The sequence below is a fragment of the Sciurus vulgaris genome (genome assembly GCF_902686455.1).
Source record: "Sciurus vulgaris genome assembly, chromosome: 8".
Lineage (NCBI taxonomy): Eukaryota > Metazoa > Chordata > Mammalia > Rodentia > Sciuridae > Sciurus > Sciurus vulgaris.
The window spans coordinates 32300441-32319776 of record NC_136468.1 but is presented as its reverse complement, the minus strand read 5'-3'; the positions used below and the strand labels follow the sequence as shown (position 1 = coordinate 32319776).

At 38.1% G+C, this 19336-nt stretch overlaps 1 protein-coding gene across 1 annotated transcript in view; it reads left to right on the top strand.

Annotated features, from left to right (window-relative positions):
• Positions 1-19336, top strand: part of CPED1 (cadherin like and PC-esterase domain containing 1) — a 273570-nt gene that overhangs the window by 241384 nt on the left and 12850 nt on the right. The window contains 4 exon segments of the mRNA XM_079152537.1: positions 7625-7845; positions 8102-8203; positions 8596-8683; positions 12622-12768. Coding sequence (XP_079008663.1) covers positions 7625-7845; positions 8102-8203; positions 8596-8683; positions 12622-12768 — 558 coding nt within the window.

The following is a 19336-nucleotide window of genomic DNA, read 5'->3' as shown; positions in this document are numbered from 1 at the left end:
GTCAGATGCCTATGTTAATAAGCCTCATAAAGTAGAGATAAACATTCAGAGTTGAAACTATGTTACAGCACTTGGTTTAAGAAAGCTCCATTTATTAATTGGAGTAGGTAAGCAAAAGATTTTCACAGTTTATTTGTTTTTTTTTTTTTACTCTCCATTAGAATAATAAAAATATACCAAGTACTCCTTAATTCTAATGTTTGATTACTAAGACAAATAAGTTCTCATTCTACCCGTAACTTTCTACAATTATCATACCATTCCAAAGACAAATAATCTTAAGGCATAACAATTACAAGAATGGAAGAAAAAGTAATAGGAATATTTTGCTTTTCAAATGTATTATATGCTGGACATTTTTGTATTTGTTTCTACCATGTCAAATATTGAATAAAAGAAACATATTACTTTCAATATTCAGTTAACAGTACATAAGGACAATGAGATAGTAATGAAGCAGGAGAGGTTCAGACAGGTAATCACAAAGCCTGAGCTATAGTTCTCACCTCACCAACAAAGTAATTATTTTTATTCATCAAAATCATTAGATTTATTATGCTGCCCCATTCCAGAAACACCGCTATTGTCAGTTATCTATAATATTAGCACAGAGCTGAGTCCCCCGATCACTTGAAGTTAAGTTCTAAAGTATGTTGAAACTTTTGTGCTGTCACTTCATTCATTGATAAAATGTTTTTTGAGGTAAGAATCTATCCCAGTAGCATACAGCATTCTTCCAGATGCTAAATGTCTAGTGGAAGAAGACAAATGAGGGAAGCAATCATTGCAAAACAGCATGATGATTGGCAGGATGATTGCCAGTCTCCAGATCCAGACTGGAAGGGTTTGGAGAAGTTTCCAGAAAGAAGATGGCTGGACAGAGTAGTGCTTGTACTTTGAGGCTATCTATGAATTGATTATTTTGAAATCACTTAATTGAATTAGAAAAAGCAGTGATCTTCATTTTTCCCAAGAGCATTTGCTGTGAGAATCCCATCCCTCAAGCCGAGCACTTTCTGACATCCCTCTCAGTGGGATAAAGGAGAAGGATCCAACCAGGTGAGAAAGACACTAGAGACAGCACTAATAAGGACCTCAGTTTTTCAGGTCTCCAGTTTACACACCTTGGGGTATGCAACACACAATTTCTAACAGTATAGTAGCTGAGGACTTTAAAAGTAGTATAGAAAAAATGGAAAACTAAGACATTTAATAGTGAGCATCCAGAAATTTCATTCTTGCCATGAATAAGTAGTTCAAAACTATTGTGCTGAGGAAAGAAGAAGAAGAAGGGGAAGGGGAAGGGGAAGGGGAAGGGGAAGGGGAAGGGGAAGGGGAAGGAGAAGAATTAGAACTTTAAGTCCGAAATTTGGCAATCTTCATTTTTGGGAAACGAACGAAACTGAGTTATTTTTCTCCAAAGACTCAAATCTAAAGGAAACAGAATTTGACAGGTCCAGTGAGAATTACTGAAAAGTTAGGCCTTCAAATACTATTCTGCTTTCTTTAGAATCTCCAAGTAGTCATTTCTCTCTGTCGAGTTTCCTTATGTTGTTATTATGACCTTTTCCATCTTTTTCCTACTGTTTTACATTGATGAATGCCAAGACTATGCTTGAAAATCCAAGCCCACCTGTAAAGAATGAGCAAGACACAAATCAGTTGAGATTTGAAAGGGGTTCAGGTTTCCAGTAACTTCAACCAGGAACCTCACTGCACTTAAAAACCTGTGAGCAGCACCAAACTTTCTGCACCTCGGTCATTTCCTTCATTTCAGCAGTGTTAACAGAAGGAAAGACAGATCAAGCTCTCGGGTGAAAGGACAAAACCACCTTCCTCCTCAGATCGTTTGTGAGATTCATTTCTATAGCACACTTGAGCGTTATGGAAGGCAGGTAAATGTGAGACTCCTTTTAAACTCTAGCTCTATTCAAACAGGATATGTCTCATTTATAGGTTTTTATAAATATGTTTAAGTTTTGTGATTCTGTGTTGAATCAAAGCAAAATCAATTGAATCAAAAGCTACAATTCCAATTATACTTCCACACTTTTTCTCTAAATAGATACCCAATTTCATAAAAGAATGAATGGAACATTGATAAAAAATTGTCAGAGCTCACCTTTATAATCACAGTGTGAAATATGTAGGAAATGGTTTAGAAATATGACAATCAAATTTACTGCTGAAAATCGGGCAACTATATCATGTAACCCAACTGAATGAAATAAGCCCTTATTTTGTTTGTCAGTTGAAAGCAGTTCAGAATTTAAACCAGTAATAAAATATCTGAAAGAAGAGTGCAATTAAGAAAGGGAAATATAAAAGGCAATGTTTACAGAAAGTACTTGAACTCAGCTGTTAAAACAGGAAATGTAACTTAAATTTTTAAGTAATGTTTTCAAGCTAAGTAGTGTCTTAAACCTAAAGGTGTTTAAATTTTTGAAGTGTGGCTAATTTATAATAATATATTGTGAGTAATGTGAATTCCATTATGGCTACTTAATTTATCGTTGCTGTCACTTTCAATAATCCTATAATCAGGGCTGGATAAAAGAAGGGGAGTGTACCTCATGCTCCCCAGGAGAGGATGACTCATACCTGGTACCCTCCTTCTGCGTTCAGTAAATACACTGACTGACAAGCCAGACAAAATGATGACATAAGCAGTTCAGTTCCAACAGCTAGAAGAACCATGTTTAACTGGGGTTACACAGTTGCTTGATCTCCTTTGTGGTTCAGTTTTGTATGTTTGAGGGTGATTTGTTTAAATCTCAGTCTCACATTTATTTTCACCTCCAAACAGCAATTTGATTGCCCATCTATAGTCAATTTAAATTAAAATGCCTGATGAGAATACTTTCATTGTAGCCAAATCACAGCCCACAAAGAGATGCTTTGTTGAACTGAATTTTTGTCATTACTTAAATATCATTAGTCATCTGATCTGTCCCGGCTTCGTGTTTCAACTGGACACCCTTTGTCTCCTATAGAAATGGGTGTCTCTTTTCTGAGAGCAGGGTTTCTCAATCCTGGGCTTCCTCAGCATCACCGGGGGGCTTCCTCAACACAGGTGCTCTGCTTGGCTCTGAGCTAGATGTGATGAATAAGACTTCTCCCTGTACTTTCATCTTCTTTTTATACCATGTGAGTGCTCTCCAGTCAGGAGGCATTACCTCCACTAGTGGACCATAGCGCCTACTGCTCTCCTGTGGAATTCCTCTCAGATGTTTCAGTGGGTCCCTGCTGGCTGGATGAGCCCTCTGTTGTCATCCTCATGCATCTTATTGGGCCAAAAGAATGCTTCCATTTCTATACATATTAAAGACAACCCAAGCCAAAGAAAGAGAAAAAAGAAGGGAAAAAATGTATAATCCCTGTGATGCATAAAAAGACTTCTATTCTGAAAGAAATAGCTCCCTGCCACAAATAATATTTATTGATGAAGATACAATCACAACTTTTGGGAACTTTTGATTTCAATATTCAGTGAAGTTATTTTTACTCCAAAAAAAAGAAAATACAAAAAAAAAAATATTCTTACTGGCTCTTTGTATTTAATGCTGTTTTTTTTCTCTTTGATTGCTTATGTCCACCAATACCTGTATATGCTAATCTAAGAAAATAATTTTCATGGGAGAGAAGAAGAGTCATTTATTAATTGTACTGATAGTATTAAATATTTATTATAATTTAGCATTTGGGAAATAGAATTTGTCCTCTAAAACAAATAGTCTGCACCTTTCCTTTTAATCGATTTCATCAAATCTGAATGATCAAAAAAATATAAAAGATTGAAAGTAATCATGAAAAGAACCACTCTTTAATTCATGATGCTACTTGTAAATTTCGTGTTGTACATTTAAAAGGGCTAACATTTTGAAGTTAGAAATCTTTTGGTTAGGGATACGAGTTAACCTTTTAAAAATTTGTTTCACTGATAGAACAATCAATTTACTATCATGACTTCATTTTATTTTAGTTACGCTTTTATTGTTTTCATCTTTCATGAATGGAAAGGCAATGGGCAAAGATATTCCTCTAGAAAATGGCCTTCCCAAAGCTGTGTCCACTGCATTAAAAAGTGCTCTCTAGATATTTGCTGTGTAACAGAACTGGCTTTGCAAATGATGGTGGGTGTGCTCCTTCTGGCATCTGTGTAGCTCTTGTTGGTCACAGATGTACCATGGAAATACCAGGGACCTGCTCTGACCATGTTGGCTTACTCGAGTGACAGTCTCTCTTTCAGTCCTCCATCCAGAACCTAGGTTTCTGCAGTAGCCCTTCTAGTCTCCCTAGGGTCAAGTAGTAGCAGTTTGGTGGCTAGAAGGGAGACTGCCGTGACTCAGACATTTCCATTTCCATGCCACTTTCTCTAAATGGGCTGGAGAATTCAAAGTGTTTCACAAGGCACTGCCAGGCACTCTCAAAAACTGCTGCTGGCTTCTCCTGTGCCTGAATGCCAGCTCACATCCACTGTGTGCTCATTATGCCAGCCGCAGGACACGTCTTTAAAGTCTCATGTAAGTCCTCTGAGGTGGAGCTGCAGTTTCCTCCATTTTACACATAAGGAAATTACACCCTGGAGAGGCCACACCATTTGTCTAAGGTTTTCTAGGCAATAAAGAATAGGAGCTTAGAATTCTGAAACAGAGCTGTTTTGTCTCTGATCTACTCTGGTGGATCACATCTTCAGACCTAACCACACAGAAAGACCGGAGATCCACAAGCTTTGTCAGGATTTTTTATCTCAGTAACATGTCACTCCGACTTCCCTAAACCTCTGTATCTCTCCATAGCCCATAATACAGATATCTAGTGACCACAGTGATTCATGGGAGGAATTGTACCTCTATACCAAAAAGAAGAGAAGCTGCAAAGAAAAGTCCTGTAATGATTTGGATGTGAGGTGTCCCCCCAAAAGCTCACATGTGAGACCATGTAAGAAGGTTCAGAGGAGAAATGATTGGGTTGTAAGAGTTTTAACCTAATCAGTGAATTAATCCCTGATGGGATTAACTGAGTGGTGACTGGAGGCAGGTAGGATGTGGTTGGAGGAGGTGAAATTGGGGCCATGGCTTTGGGGTATATATATTTATATCTGGTCAGTGAAGTCTCTCTCTGTTTCCTGATGATGTGAGCTGCTTCCCTCTGCCACACTCTTTCTCCATAATGTTCAGCTTCACCTCAAGCTCTGAGGAATGGAGCTGGCCTTCTAAGGACTAAGACCTCTGAAACCGTGAGCACTCAAATATACTCTTCCTCCTTTACAGTTGTGCTGGTTGGGCCATTTGATCATAGTGGCAAAAAAGTTCACTAAAATAAGTCCGTCGTGGTGATTTGGTTTAAAGCTAGAACTTGAGGGTCCTATACTAGTATCATGATCTGACTGATATCCTTTCTGCCAAATTCATATGTTGGAAGTTCTAAATTCCTAGTACCTCAGAAAGTACCTATAGATATATAGGGCCTTTAAAGAGGTAAACAAGGTAAAATTAGATCATATGGATGGGGTCTACCTATTCCAATATGACCAGTCTTTAAAAGAAGCGATTACAACATAGACTCACAGAGGAAGACCGTGCAAAGACAAAGAGAAGACAAGCCAGAGAGGCCCTCAGAAAAAATCAACCCTGCCAATTGCTTGATCTTATAGATTTCTAGCCTCCAGATATATAAGAAAATAAATTTCTGTTGTCGAAGCACCAGTCTGTGGTACCATCCCTGCAGAACTAGTAAACCAGTACAAGTGAATTTGCATAATTGCTAGTATCCAAATTAAGAGCTTTCATGATGATTCAGAATCCTTGTTTAAAAATCAGAAATCTAGTCCAGAAGAACAGTTATAAGGTAAACCTAATAAGAAGCAATTCATTTCACAAATTATTTTATTATACTACAATTTTATTGCCCCAAATTGAACTTAAGAGGATTGGTGTGGCCCTTGGCATGTTATTTAGTCTATCTGGACCAGGTTTATGGTAACAGTATTGACTCTGAAGGCAAATTGAAAAAAACTTTCTGAATTTCTTCACACAACTACTTTGACATACTTACCTTGGAAAGAATAAACCTTTGCATATTCTCACTGAATTTACTCTGGATGGACAAATGCAGAAATTCCTGAGAAATGATGGCAATTCTAGCTGTTAAAATGAGAATAAAATTTGTGCAAGAACAATGAAAAAGCAAATCTCAAAAGAAAGAGAAAAGCTCAAGAATAAACTCAGTCATATCCAAAAACATTCAAATATTGTCCATGGAAAAATCCTCTTTTATTTTCAATTAACTTAAGTGTTTTTTTTTTTTTTTTTTTTAAAGTGTACTCATGGTCCTATGGGGAAATAGATGAGAAATTGACCCTGATCTCAGTTATTCCTTGAAAAGATATGAGGAAAAAAAGACACAGATACAATAACCATAATTTCATGTAGACATTGATTCAGTCTATAATGGGAGTAAAAATTTGATGGAATCTCAGAGGCCTAAGAAGTTAATTCTGGATAGGGGCACAGGCATGTTGGTAGAAGTGCCGCTGGTGTTGGGTCTGGAGGTTGACAGGTGGGATTGCCCAGGGAGGAACCTTCACAGCAGATAGATTAAAACAAGGAAAAACAGACGTTGTTGAGTGCAAATCATGTTCAGTGAAAAAGTAGGAGTGTGTCATGCTTACATGAGGGGATGCATTGAGAGGAATGGCCTTTGCTCCTGCACTGAGCCAAAGGACCTGGGTTTGAGTTCTGTGTTCACTATTTACTAGATTTATGACCTCAGTCTTCCTGAGTCTCAAATTCCTCATCCGTGGAAATCTCCAACTAGCAGACCATGACATGCAATAAAAATTCAGTAACTGTTAGCTGAACTTAAATAGTTCAGACTTGATTCTGTAGGATATGGAAGCCAATATAAATTTTGAACATGCAAATAAGATAACCAGAACTAGACATGTAAAAATTTATCCCAGCAATACTGTGTGTTGAATAAATTAGAGGGCAGCCACTGTTCATGAAGGAAGACTATTCAGGAGAATGCTGCAATAGTGCAGCTTAGAGACAGTGAGAGCCCCAAGAAGGGCTAGTGGGAATGGAAGGAAGTGATAGATGTGGGAGACTTTGCTGGGGAGCAAATGGCCCTGGGCTATGCAACTTGGGACATGGCAAGATGTTCAGAAAATCAGATTCTAGTCATGTTTTTTTTTTTTTTTTTTTTCCCCAAATAATAACATGACCTCTAGGGAAGTACTTCTGCAGATTCTCAGGTTTCACACCTATAAAACAGATTGAAAAATCCTGAGCACTAAAATATTTCAAGTGTCTTTAAATCAATAAGACTTGTTAAATGAGTAGATAAGAAAGCAATGAATATATGGCAGATAGAGGAATTGAAAATAGCGTGGAGAGAAAAGTTTTATGCATTCGTGGGTCCACAGAGGATGTCATTACTAGAAGATAAGAAAAGGAACAGGTTAGGTGAGATATGATAAATCTTATCCTAAGGAATGTCATTTTTGAAGGTCTGTCCTTTGGTTAGACAGGTGTTTTATAAATATTCGAAAATTAGTAAATTTAGATTATCTTATAGCATGTAAACTGTGATTTGGAAACAAATATCTTTTCCTTTATAGATTCTCTTCATTGGTGATTCAACCAACAGAGGGATCATGTACTATCTGATTGAAAGACTAAATGAAACTCTCCAGGAATGGCAGAAGGTGCATGGCACTAAATTGTATCCCAACGTCAATGGTGGGAAGACGTTGATTAGTTACTCCTACTATCCCCAGTTTTGGATAAGCCCTTCACTGAGACCAACATTTGAGAAAGCACTTGAACATCTCTTGCAAAGGTACAATGGAACTATTATAAATGGCACAAGGCCACAATGTCCTGATGTTTTACTAGCAGTCATAATTGCTCACTGTATATCAAATGTGCTGAAAGGCTTAGATACTCAGTAATGTGGCTGAAAACGAGTTGCAAATGACAAGGAGGTCCTGTGATCAGGAAGCCAGACATGGTTCAATGAAATGTGAGGCAATGCAGTTAAAATGTTTACCATCTGTTTTAAAGCAACATGTGTTGTTTTTCTTTCTGGATTTCAGATCACGTCCCCTAGAGAATACTGGCCAGACTGTATTGGTTGTTGGTGGTGTTCAGTGGCTTAATTCCAACCACCTGCAAATTATTCACAAGGTTTTGAAGAGGTAAACTGCTGTGACAGTAATTGTCATTAATATTTTCAATTTTTTAAAATGTGATGTTGATAGGACTAAGTTTTATCAAGACATTTATTTAAAGAACACTTCATAATTTAAAATTAGAAGTTTAAGCCTGGTTTAAAATATTTCAAAACACCTTTATATATAATCACAACAGGTCTTTTTATCATCCAAATTTAAATTTGCTATAGATCAAAACATGCAAAACTCAATCCACAAAATCCCCTAATATACATCAAATCTGTAAAATGGGAATTTGGCCCTGTATGCCAATTATCTGATTATAAAAGGATTCTATTGAATTTGTTGGTATAATTAACAAACATCTAAACTGCACTTATGGTTTGTGACTTTGGAATTCTGATCACTTCATTCAGGGAAAATTTACTCAATATCCTAGTGATCATCAAAACTTTGGGAATTGGATTCCATCTACCAGTGAATGGAGTGCATTTCTTAACACAGGTAAGCCCATTTCTTTTTGGCTGTGTGAACTTCTTAATTCCTATTTTGATCCCTGCTGGAAAAGGCTCTGAAAGGAAACCTTCATAAAGATCAAAAGAGATTATATACATAGAGATTATGATTTCAGATCAATTGTAATTATTCCTGGAAAAAGGAGACCATAGCCCACAAATGTATTGCAAATAATTTGCATTGGATTCGTAAAAGAAAAAGGGGTGCTGAACCATGCAAAATTAAGAACTGAGGCATATATGAGAGAAATTGCTTAAGTATCATTTACCCGCAGTGTTTCATATGCCTTTCTAGGCTATATAAAAAGGCTTTCTTTTCTTCAGGTTCAGACAGAAACCACAAATGAAATTGCCAATATCAAAGTGTCCTTTGGGAAGGAGTGGCTTTTTTGAAGACAATTGCTTTTTTTGTTAAAAAAAAAAAAAAAAAAAAAAATCTTTGAAGTAGTATCATTGTTTTTTCTCTGTAGTTGGATATTCATAAATGAAAGGAATTAGGGGCTTCTGACCAGAAGAAGATGATAAATTCTTCTCACCACTGAATAGAAATTGTAGAACAAAAAAGAAAACCCACATTTGTAGGTTGGAGAACCAGCTGCTCTTGCTCAAGTGAGGAACATTCACTAGCAGCCGAGTCTGCTGGCAATTGCAGTCATGGTTCAGGGGAATTGTGGGAACTGGGCAGGCAGGAGAGTGCCCATTTGCTATGTAAGGAGTTAAGATTTATTTTTGTGTCTCTACTGAGTATACCTAGCTTTTCCCAGTACTGAGCACATTACCTCCTCTTTTCTGGAAATTTTGCCAGATCTTCTCTGATACTAAAATGGGAGAACTGGTAGAAAGTGGCTGAAGTAAAAACCTTCAAATTCAGCAACTTGAAGTCAGCAGGGTTTACAGTAACTTAAAATGAGTTGAGCCATTTAAAAGCTGAGGTAGCTGAAGGGCTACCGTTTACTGGGGACCAGGAAAGGGGACTCTGATCATTTTTGGTATGGGTTATGAATTGAGCCCCTTTAATGTTATTTGAGGGCTACCAGTTGAGATTGCAATTCCTTCTCAACTCTGGTAGCTCCTCTGTGCTTCTCTGACTACAGTTCCTTGCGGCAACTGGAGTGCTCATGGCCCCTGCACATATTTAGGTCATTAACTCACAATCCATTCATCCCAGCTAACATTTCTTCAGCATTTGTTATGTGCCAGACCCTGCATCAAAGACTTTGCCTGCCACCAAAGCTTTGCTGGTGTTCATCAGTCTTTTCCAACAGAGTGAGAACAAAAGGAAGAAAGAAGTAAAGGGGCAAAAATAGAAAGATGGTAGAAAGAGATAATAGCAAGTAAAGACAGAACATAAATCCCAACTCCCATCATTACTTGCAAGACTGATAACTGCCCTCCTCTCTATATTTATATATACCTTTATTCCTTGCTCCCAGAGCACATGCACACATATGCCCACATGCGCACATGCTCGCGTGCACACACACACACACACACACACACACACACACACATTCACACACACTCTGAGCTTAGTCAAGCTGAGCATGTGCTCCTTCTCAAGCACACCATGCTTTCAGTCACCCCCAGGTCTTTGAAACCACTGTTCCCTCCCCCCACTCCCCACCTGGGTCAATTTCAGATCCCCTTGTTAGTTTAAGTGCTTTTTCCTCTGGGAGAAATTTCTGGACACACTTGACTTGTTAGTTCCTCTTACTATGAGTGCCTAAAATAGTATCTATGTCCTCACAAGCTTGTCAACCAGTGCACACAACCCTTGGTTGTCCATCTATCCTGCTGGGCTAGAATCTGAGTGAGAACAGGGACAGGGAGGTAAAGGGTCATTGCGTGGTTCACTTTGGTACCCCAAGTTCCAAACACATTTCTCAGCACATAGTGGACCCACAAAAATTGCCTGTGCACAAACGAATGCATGATTTGTTCTAGTGATTTGGGTGTTCCCAGATCATCCTTTCTCATCTGATGCATTCATTCCTGTCCTAATGATGACTCACATCTGAGTCCCAGCAGAAATTGTCTTTTGCTGCAGAGACCCAACACGCCTATGCAGGAAGGAGTGCTAAAACTCAGTGCCCTTTCTCGACCTGGGCCACCTGGGTCATCCCAGCTCTAGAACTCCAGATGGAATTAGCGAAAGCTTCTGTTGCTACTGCATTGCAACTCAACTCTTCCCTCTGCCCAGTTCTTCTTCCCTTGCTCCCTTGTATGTATTGATTCCCAAAGCACTGTCCCCTTAGCTCCCTGCATTCAAATTTATCTATTTCCCACAGAACTGGTTTTGCTTCAGAAAATTTTCTCTGGAAACTACTTAAAGTTTCATGTACCTTCCATAACTAGGCACATTAAAATTGGAAGAATTCTTATAATGGACAAGAAGCCTACACACAAAATCAATAATATTGAGCATCATTTTTTATATGATCGTGGAGGCCCAGAGAATATTTACATGTCTCTTTCCTGCAGTTTGCTTCTTTTGAGCCTTTTCTATTCACTACCTTTATTTTGAAGGAAACATTCTTCTCTATCATGTACAAATAAACATGTAAGCACAGTGAAGGCAGAAAATTATATGTATCTATAACTGCTTCGTTTACCTTGCTGTTGGATTAACAAATGGGAGCTATTATTTGTCTTTTCAGCTGAAGAATCACATTTTCCCTTTGGGAAAAGGAAAAGTGAGTACAATAGCTTCCCTGTGTCAGTCTGGCTTCTCCAAGAAACAGACAGCAAGTCAGGATTAACTGAATAAGGGCATAAAGGGGGCTGCCTGGGAAAGATAGAAGGAAGGGTGTGGGAGTGGGCAGGAGGCCCTTCAGATCACAGCATCTGATGCATGTTATTCGATCTTGCACCAAATATCTTTTGAGTGCCTAATATTCCCTTGGAACTCTTGGACTGCAATGGGTCAAATATGAAAGGAGAAGAGGAAGGGTGATTTCAGTAGAAAGTCTAGGATTACAGGTCAGTTCTGAGAAACTTAGCCAAGCCACGAAGAAGCCCTGAAGCTACAGTGATTAGCAGAGTGCACCTGAACTAGAACTCCCAGCCACGCTCAATCATTGCCAGGGACATGGTGCCGGAGGGAGGGAGGAATCTGATCCACAGTAACAGCAGCTGGAGCCTTCACTCAAGTTTGCTGCTCTCCCAAGCACACACCTCTTTTCCAGCCAGCAAATCTCGCTCAAGACTGCTCAGGAAACTTCTCTTTAAAAAAAAAAAAAATGTATTTTTACAGACTGCATTTTGATTCATTGTACACAAATGGGGTACATCTTTTTGTTTCTATTGTTGTGCATGATAACCTCCTCTTAAAGTCTCACCATCCAGCTCTCCCCTGTCCCTGATAGCTACTCCTTCCCTCAGTGCAAAAATTGGCTTATTTCTCCTCTAATAAAGAACTTACTAGCTGTTTATGTATCTGTTTCTCTTATTAAAAATGAAGCATCTTAAGAGCAGGGACCACAATTTATTTACCCATGTATTCCTGTCTTGTGGCTACAAATGAAGCACAAAGCAGATGCCAATTAATGTGAACAAATGAATAAGAATCCAAGTAGCTGGACCTAGCACTCATGAGTCTTAAATATTGGTTTTCAAATTGAAATGTTTTAAATATTTATTGTAGGCAATCAATTTAATTCCTTTCTGTGGAAGGGAAAGTTCTAAACTATGTGTGTATTTTTATGCAACACACACACACACACACACACACACACGGTTATATTGATGTCTTGAGTGAGAAGAGAATAGAACTTGTCTTTATTTAAGAAATGCATGTGAAATTCTTTATCGCACAATATAACCAATCTGTTTTAAAAGATGGCATTTATATGATTTCTGCTTGAGTTATGAAATCATAAAATAATCCACTGCTAATAAAAACCCTTATTATTCTACTCTGCAATACAGAGTGAAGTACAAAACTTATGGAAAGAAAATTTGATTATTCTGGATGCTGCAAAAAATTATGGTTATGAAGTGGTTGACACATTCACTATAACCATGGGACGATACAAAGAGTTTCTGCAAGGCAGTTGCGGATGTCATTTCCATGAGGTATTTATGCTGGCTTTCCGATTTTTATAGCTTTTCATTTAAAAAAAAATTTTTTTTGTTGTACCTTTATTTTACACAAAAGAAAATGATGTCAGACGGAGATCAAATAATGTGCTCATCCTCATTCAGGCAAAGACATATAGCAATTACAACTTTGGGTGTATAAAATGAGGTTTTAAAAATTAGACACTTAAAAACAAGGGTATGTGTTCAATGTTTGTGTGAAGATGGGGACCTGGAGAGGATTTACCTTCTCCAACACACTTCAAATGCTCCCATCAGAAAATCTCACCCAGCCTTGCAAGCACAAGGCCCTGGGTTCAATCCCCAGCACCGCAAAAAAAAAAAAAAAAGAAAGAAAGAAAGAAAGAAAGAAATCTCATCTCATCCAAAAAATGTGTCAAGAATCTTCAGCTTGAGAATCGAGTCTATTTAATGTGGTAAATTAATGAATGGTTTAACCAATGCATAGCAGAGACCTGTGTTTTGAGTAATTTTTTCTCCCACAAATGTAATAATGATTCTGTTTGTAATTAGTAATTAAGTAGGCTTAGCCCATAAGGTGACAGTAGAAAATAATTTAATTCTTTTCCCTCCTGACCTTTCAGATTCCTCTGTGTATTTCCTCCCTATCACTTGAATAAAATCTTGAATAGATCCCATAGCTTTGAACGTTTTCCAATCACTTTCATACATAGGAAGAATATCACATCAGTACTAAAATTGTCCAGTCTTGTGTCATAAGCACATCATTCCTCTCCCCTGGCTCAGGGCTGCCTGCCTCAAAAGCCGGAAGTCGTGGGGAGAACGCAGGAGTTTTCTTCACTGTTTCCCCATTTTGCTTTGCTGCACTTCTTTTCCTTGCTCTGTTGGCACTGAATCAGAGTACGGAGGGTATTTTGAGGAAAAGAAAGCTCTAACTTGAGTGGTACAGGCATAACCCAGCAATGTGCTTTCTGGGTACAGCATGCCACTTCTTCCTTTTTTAACAGTTTTTTTGTGAATGTCCTTGGAAACCCTCCCGTCACTGGGACCTTCTGGCTGCAGTTTTCTTGATAAAGGCAACACCATCTCTTACAGCTGGATTCCTTCTTTGGCCCTTTGCTAACTAACAGTCCACTCTGTTGGAGGTCACATTGCCCCTCCAGGCATCCTCTTGGAAGATATTCAAGTTGGCACTAGGCTTGCTATACTTAATTGCTCTCATTTGGTCTACAGAAATACTCATGCATCCTTGTTCCGCTGTTGCTGGAAATACAGTTAATTCCCAATGAAGCCTTCTCTCTCACTCTTGCTCTCTCTGTCACCTGAAAGTGAATCTACAGCAAGTATCTTATACTAGTTCTAATGCCCGCCCCCAAGTCCCAGTAGACATGTGTCCAGCTCATCAAGTTGGCCTTTTGAATGCCCCCTCACTTGGTTTTAAGCAAAAAGGAAGCAACTCCTCAAAGGGGAAGAAAACCACAAGGTATTTGGAAAACTCATGTAGAAATCTCTCTCTCTCTCTCTCCTTTTTCATCTCACAACTCTTTTATTGAAACAGGGGTTTATATAACTGGATTTTGCCCACACTTTTTCAAGTCCTAAATAGATTATCCAGAGACCTGTTGGAATATAAGGTTTCCTGACATATGCTGTTTGGGGTCCAGGTCTCAAGAGATTCAGCTGACACAGAGGGGAAGAGAGCCTCCATTTAACCTTCCCATCAAATACTGAGTCACTCTTCCTTTCCCATTTGGCTCCTTTTTTTTAACCAGAATGCATCCCTTAGTGGGTTTACTAGTGAGACAACAACTAAAGCTTCTTTCTGATCCAGTTTTCAGCCTTTAGCTGACTGTCAGATTTCATCCTCATCCCCAGATTCTTACAAATACCTCAAAGCTATTGATGCTTCACTAGTCCTGTATGATTTACTGATGGATGCTTCTTAGTTTATTGTGTGGCCAACGCAACTGCATCTCAGAGAAGTGAGAGCCAGCAGTTGAAGTAGAGAACATGACATGATAAATTTTGATCTAGCAGTTTGAAGCTTGGCTGTGCTGCTGTAGAACATATTTTAAGTTGTAGGAGACTGTGTGCCTACTAATTGCTTCCACAAGAAAATATACCACCCATAGAGTTCTTATCCTATTTGCAAAAAGTGGGGATTAGAAACACAAGCACATTAGCCTGGAAGAGCAAGAAACAATGAACTGTCAGCTGAACCAACCCAGGATCATAGTGGATCACAAAAGCAAATCCACAAAAATGGGGACTTTGAAAGACAACATACAGATTAGTTTTTTTTTTCCCCCTCTTTTAGAAAAGGTTTATTTATTTATGTTTATATAATGTACCTTCAATTAGTTTTTGGTGGGGAGAGTATCTAGTTTTTGTTTGTTTGGTTTTTTTCCCCCAGCCTTTAGGGCTAACAAGGAAAGTCTAACAAGGAAATGTCCTCCAATATTTCCAACTTGACTCCAAGTAAAATCAGAAAATGTCCTTTCCATTGGGGTTCCACCTTTCTCCTGCCATAGTATCAACTGGTTTATGCTAACAGCCATGGAATTTGAAAACCCCCCAAAAGACTCCTTGAACCATCAACACTAGGATATTGATTTATAATTATTTCTAATAAAAACTATCCTAAATTAGCAAAATAATGATTTAAGCATGTCAGGTAAAATTGCTTCACTTGCTTGATTTCTATCTTTTTTTGTGCTTTGATTATGTACAAATTGTTTCTTCTTAGCTCTATCTCTAATGCATACTGTTTTGATGGCAAACCATTATAGGACCCTCCTCTGATTCTCCCAGCTGATTCCTGGTAGTGTGATCTACTTGTAAGTTTTCATGATTGAGCCGAAATTCACTCTGGGAGTATTTGCCTTTTCAGTTACAATATGGAGTTGATAAGATCATCTTTCTTTGTTGACTCCCTTCATCATAAAGTCTCCAAACTTGTTCATTGCTCAGGCATAATTATTGCTTAACTCTTGGACAATTTGTACCACTTGTACTTCAGGAAGTCTCTATGCTGACACTGATGTTTTATAATCTTTCTAAACCATCAGCCAACATCTTAAATCCCTATTAACTTATTACAAGCAATCAAAAAAATCTAAAACCTCCTTATAAAGAATGGTTTGATGATGAATGCAGCAAGCCAGGAAGAAGCTGATTATGAATTTCATGCAAAACATATTGAAGGGCAAACATTCTGCTGATAGTCATTTTTTGCTCTTTGCTCATTTTATGAGCATGGTAAAAAATTCAAGTTTGCCATAAAATAATAACAAAATGAGAAACAGTTGTATTAGAACCATAAGAATTTTGGCTTGGGGGCTGTACCTTCTGGTGTTCACTTAAACCATTCCCACAACAGTTTCAAGAGTACCTAAGACTATTGGTATAATCATTACAGTAAGACCTTGACATTTCTTCTTTGCTTTGTGGATGGGATTCTACCACAGACATAACAAAGCTGCATCAGTGAGCTCTTATTGCCATAGGTGACATTAAAGGTCTTGGAGCACCTTTTTATCTGTTAAGGCACAAAAAGAGAATATGTTGCCACCAGGAATCTATAAACAGTTTTCCAACTGGTTTACCTCTACTTTGACTAAAAAGTTCCTGCTGATTAGAAAAGCAGGTGTTTTTTTAATGGGTGGAAATGGAATTTTGTTTTCCAGTGTTTATGCAGGACAACAAACAGGATCCAGGTAGCTCTTGCCCAAGAGAGGTTTTGGACTGTACTGTCTGTTATGTGGCAAACATTACTGTGAACAAGTTAGAAACTGGCAAGTATTCAATAATGTTACCAGCCCAAACCTAGTTGCCGGAGAGGCAAATTCACCACCAATTGCAGTGTGATTATTAATTAGTCTAATCAGTTGTACAGACCTTACACAATATCTCGTTTTCTGGAAAATGTAACTAGAGCTTTGACTCAGTTGACGAAAAACCATCTGGCATCACGGCCCCAACACTAATACCTGCAGGTTTCCTTTGATTCTGGCACAGCAAAAAGAATAAAAGAGGGGAGTTTCGGTTCCTTATTAGAGATGATTTCCCATTATTATTTAATCTTCACCTTATAATCTTTATTATTTAATCTTAACTAAATAAAACATTATGTGGACTAGAAATGTTTTTCTCCTTTAAACTTTAAAAATTTACTATCTAACACAATGGAGAAAAATAACTTTAAAATTCATCTACCTAAAAAAATTACATTTCAGGAAAAATAATGAACCACATATAGTTAGCTGATACAGAAGATTCTAGAATTTAACTCTTAGCATAGCTATTTTTAATAAATTTGTAACGTAAGTCGATTTAACAGATATTTTTGAGTACCTACTCTATTTTACTACTGTTACAAAATGAGCCAAGAGAACACGTAAAGGATTCCCAAAAACATGTCAAAAGCAGCAGGTCCCACAAAGGGAGAATTAATATTTCCTTTAAGTTTGTTCCCCTCTGTTATATGCTAAGATAAGATACTCTCTTGCACTGCCATTTACAAACTAAAGACACCCTTGACTTTTGCTTATCTTTCTTTAGTCCCCTAACAATCTTAAATAACCAGTTACTAAGTCCTGTTTATATGCTAAATAGTCTCTAAAATCTTTCCTCTATACTGTTCCAGTTTCCTTAATCTTGTTTATTCTTTTAATATCCAATATTTATTTGTTGAGTTCAGTGCTTCAGCTAAATGGTAATGAGGTAAAAATTACTAAGACACATTCTCTGTCCTCAAGATGTTGTTGTCAAGGACTAAGGCATTTTTAAAAACCCCATATTATGAAACAATTTGTTCAGTGATGTGTATATGAAACTATTGTGATCACAGCAAGAAGGACACATAGCCCAATCTGAAAGCCACCTATGTTGATTGTTGAAGGATGAATAGACCCTAATCAAGTGACTAGAGAGGGAAGATGGTTCCAACTCCATGGGATAATGCATAGCTCTGAAATACCTACTCTTCTCAGGTAATCAGAAGACATTCTGAACATTGTAGAGCATCAGTTACTAAAGGGATCTGGAAAAAAAAATAGGCAAGAGCCAGATCCTGGTCAGAGCTTCGACTTCAGTTCTGTAGGTGGTGGAGACCCATGAAAAGGCTTTAAAGAGAGGAGTGTTTTTGTTTCAGAGGGTTAAGTCTAGGAATAGTGATGTATGGAAATAGTGATATCCTAGAAATCAGATATAGTGTGAGTCAGGGAGGTAAGTTAGGAGATTTTTTTTCTCCCAGAAGTCAGGCAAGAGATGGTAAAGGCCTACCCAAAACAGGACCAAGTCACCAAACCAGAACAGAGTGAGGTGGACAAATCCAAGCCCTATTTTTAAAAAAAAATAATAGCTGTTGGTCTTATCTGTGGAATGAGGGTGTGGGAAGAACCAAAGATGATTCCTTGCCTTGATGGTTGATTAGAAAAGTAAGATAGGAATCCAGTCAGAATAACTGAAAAAGTACCAGCTTAGGAGAAAAATGAGGAGTTCAGTTTTGAACTTGTTGTGTTTGAGATGCCTGCAGGACATCCAGGTGGTGATCTCTAACAATGGGCAGCGAATATCCAAGTACGAAGCTTGAGGACAAGTCAGGACTGGAGGTACAGTCGGGAGTCATCAGTAAATCGGCAAGAGCCGAAACTGTAAGAACAGATCAAAGTCTGGAGAAATAGGAGCAGCTGAATTTAGAGCATAAACTGTTATAATAAAACTCTAGTAGAGTATGAAGCCATAGAAAGCCAGAGAGTGAAAATATGGAAGGGGAGATAGAGACAAGTTCCACACTGTCACAGGTAACAGATAGATCCAAGAAAAGGATCTCAAAATGCTCAGCTTTTGCAATAAAGAAAGTCCTCTTCCCCCCGCCCCCTGCCTTTTGTTAGAAGATTATAGTTAGAGGTAATGGTTCATTGTGTAAGAAAGTCCTTTCTGACCACCTTGAGAGTACAGTAAAATATTGGCAGCAGGAATTAGACTACCACAGATTGAAGAAATCTGGGACATGAGAAAAGGGGACTTGTGAAGTCTCTCAACAATTAAACATAACAAAGAGGGAAAGATTTTGGATTTAGAGGAGAAAAGCTTTTGGCTTGTTTGAGAATAGAAGGGAAAAAACCAAGCAAGAGGTATGTTAAAAATACAGGAGAGAGGAGGACTCTCGGAGCAATTCCCTCAATAATTGGGTCAGGACGAGGTCAAGGTCACCTGTAAGTTTTCAGTAGGTGCTGGCAAATGTAGAAAGTGGGGAAGAAGAAGGTCCTTCTTTCTTCCCTATCATTTATTGCTCTAGACTATAGCAATATTTCTGTCTCAGTGTCTCCAGGTTCACCTACTTGAATCCATCCTTCATGCCTCCACCAAGAGAATGTCCCCATACTTCAAATCTAATGTAATTCTTTAATATCTTTCAATGTCTCTGTACTGAGAGAAAATCAAGACACCCCCACTGCCTGCTATTTCTATACCACCCCCCTCTTTGCTTAAAATGGTTCCAGCTCTTTATGTATAAAATGAATAGAATTCATTTCATTGTCTGCAAGTGAACCCTGATCTTTTCTACCAGCTGATTAGA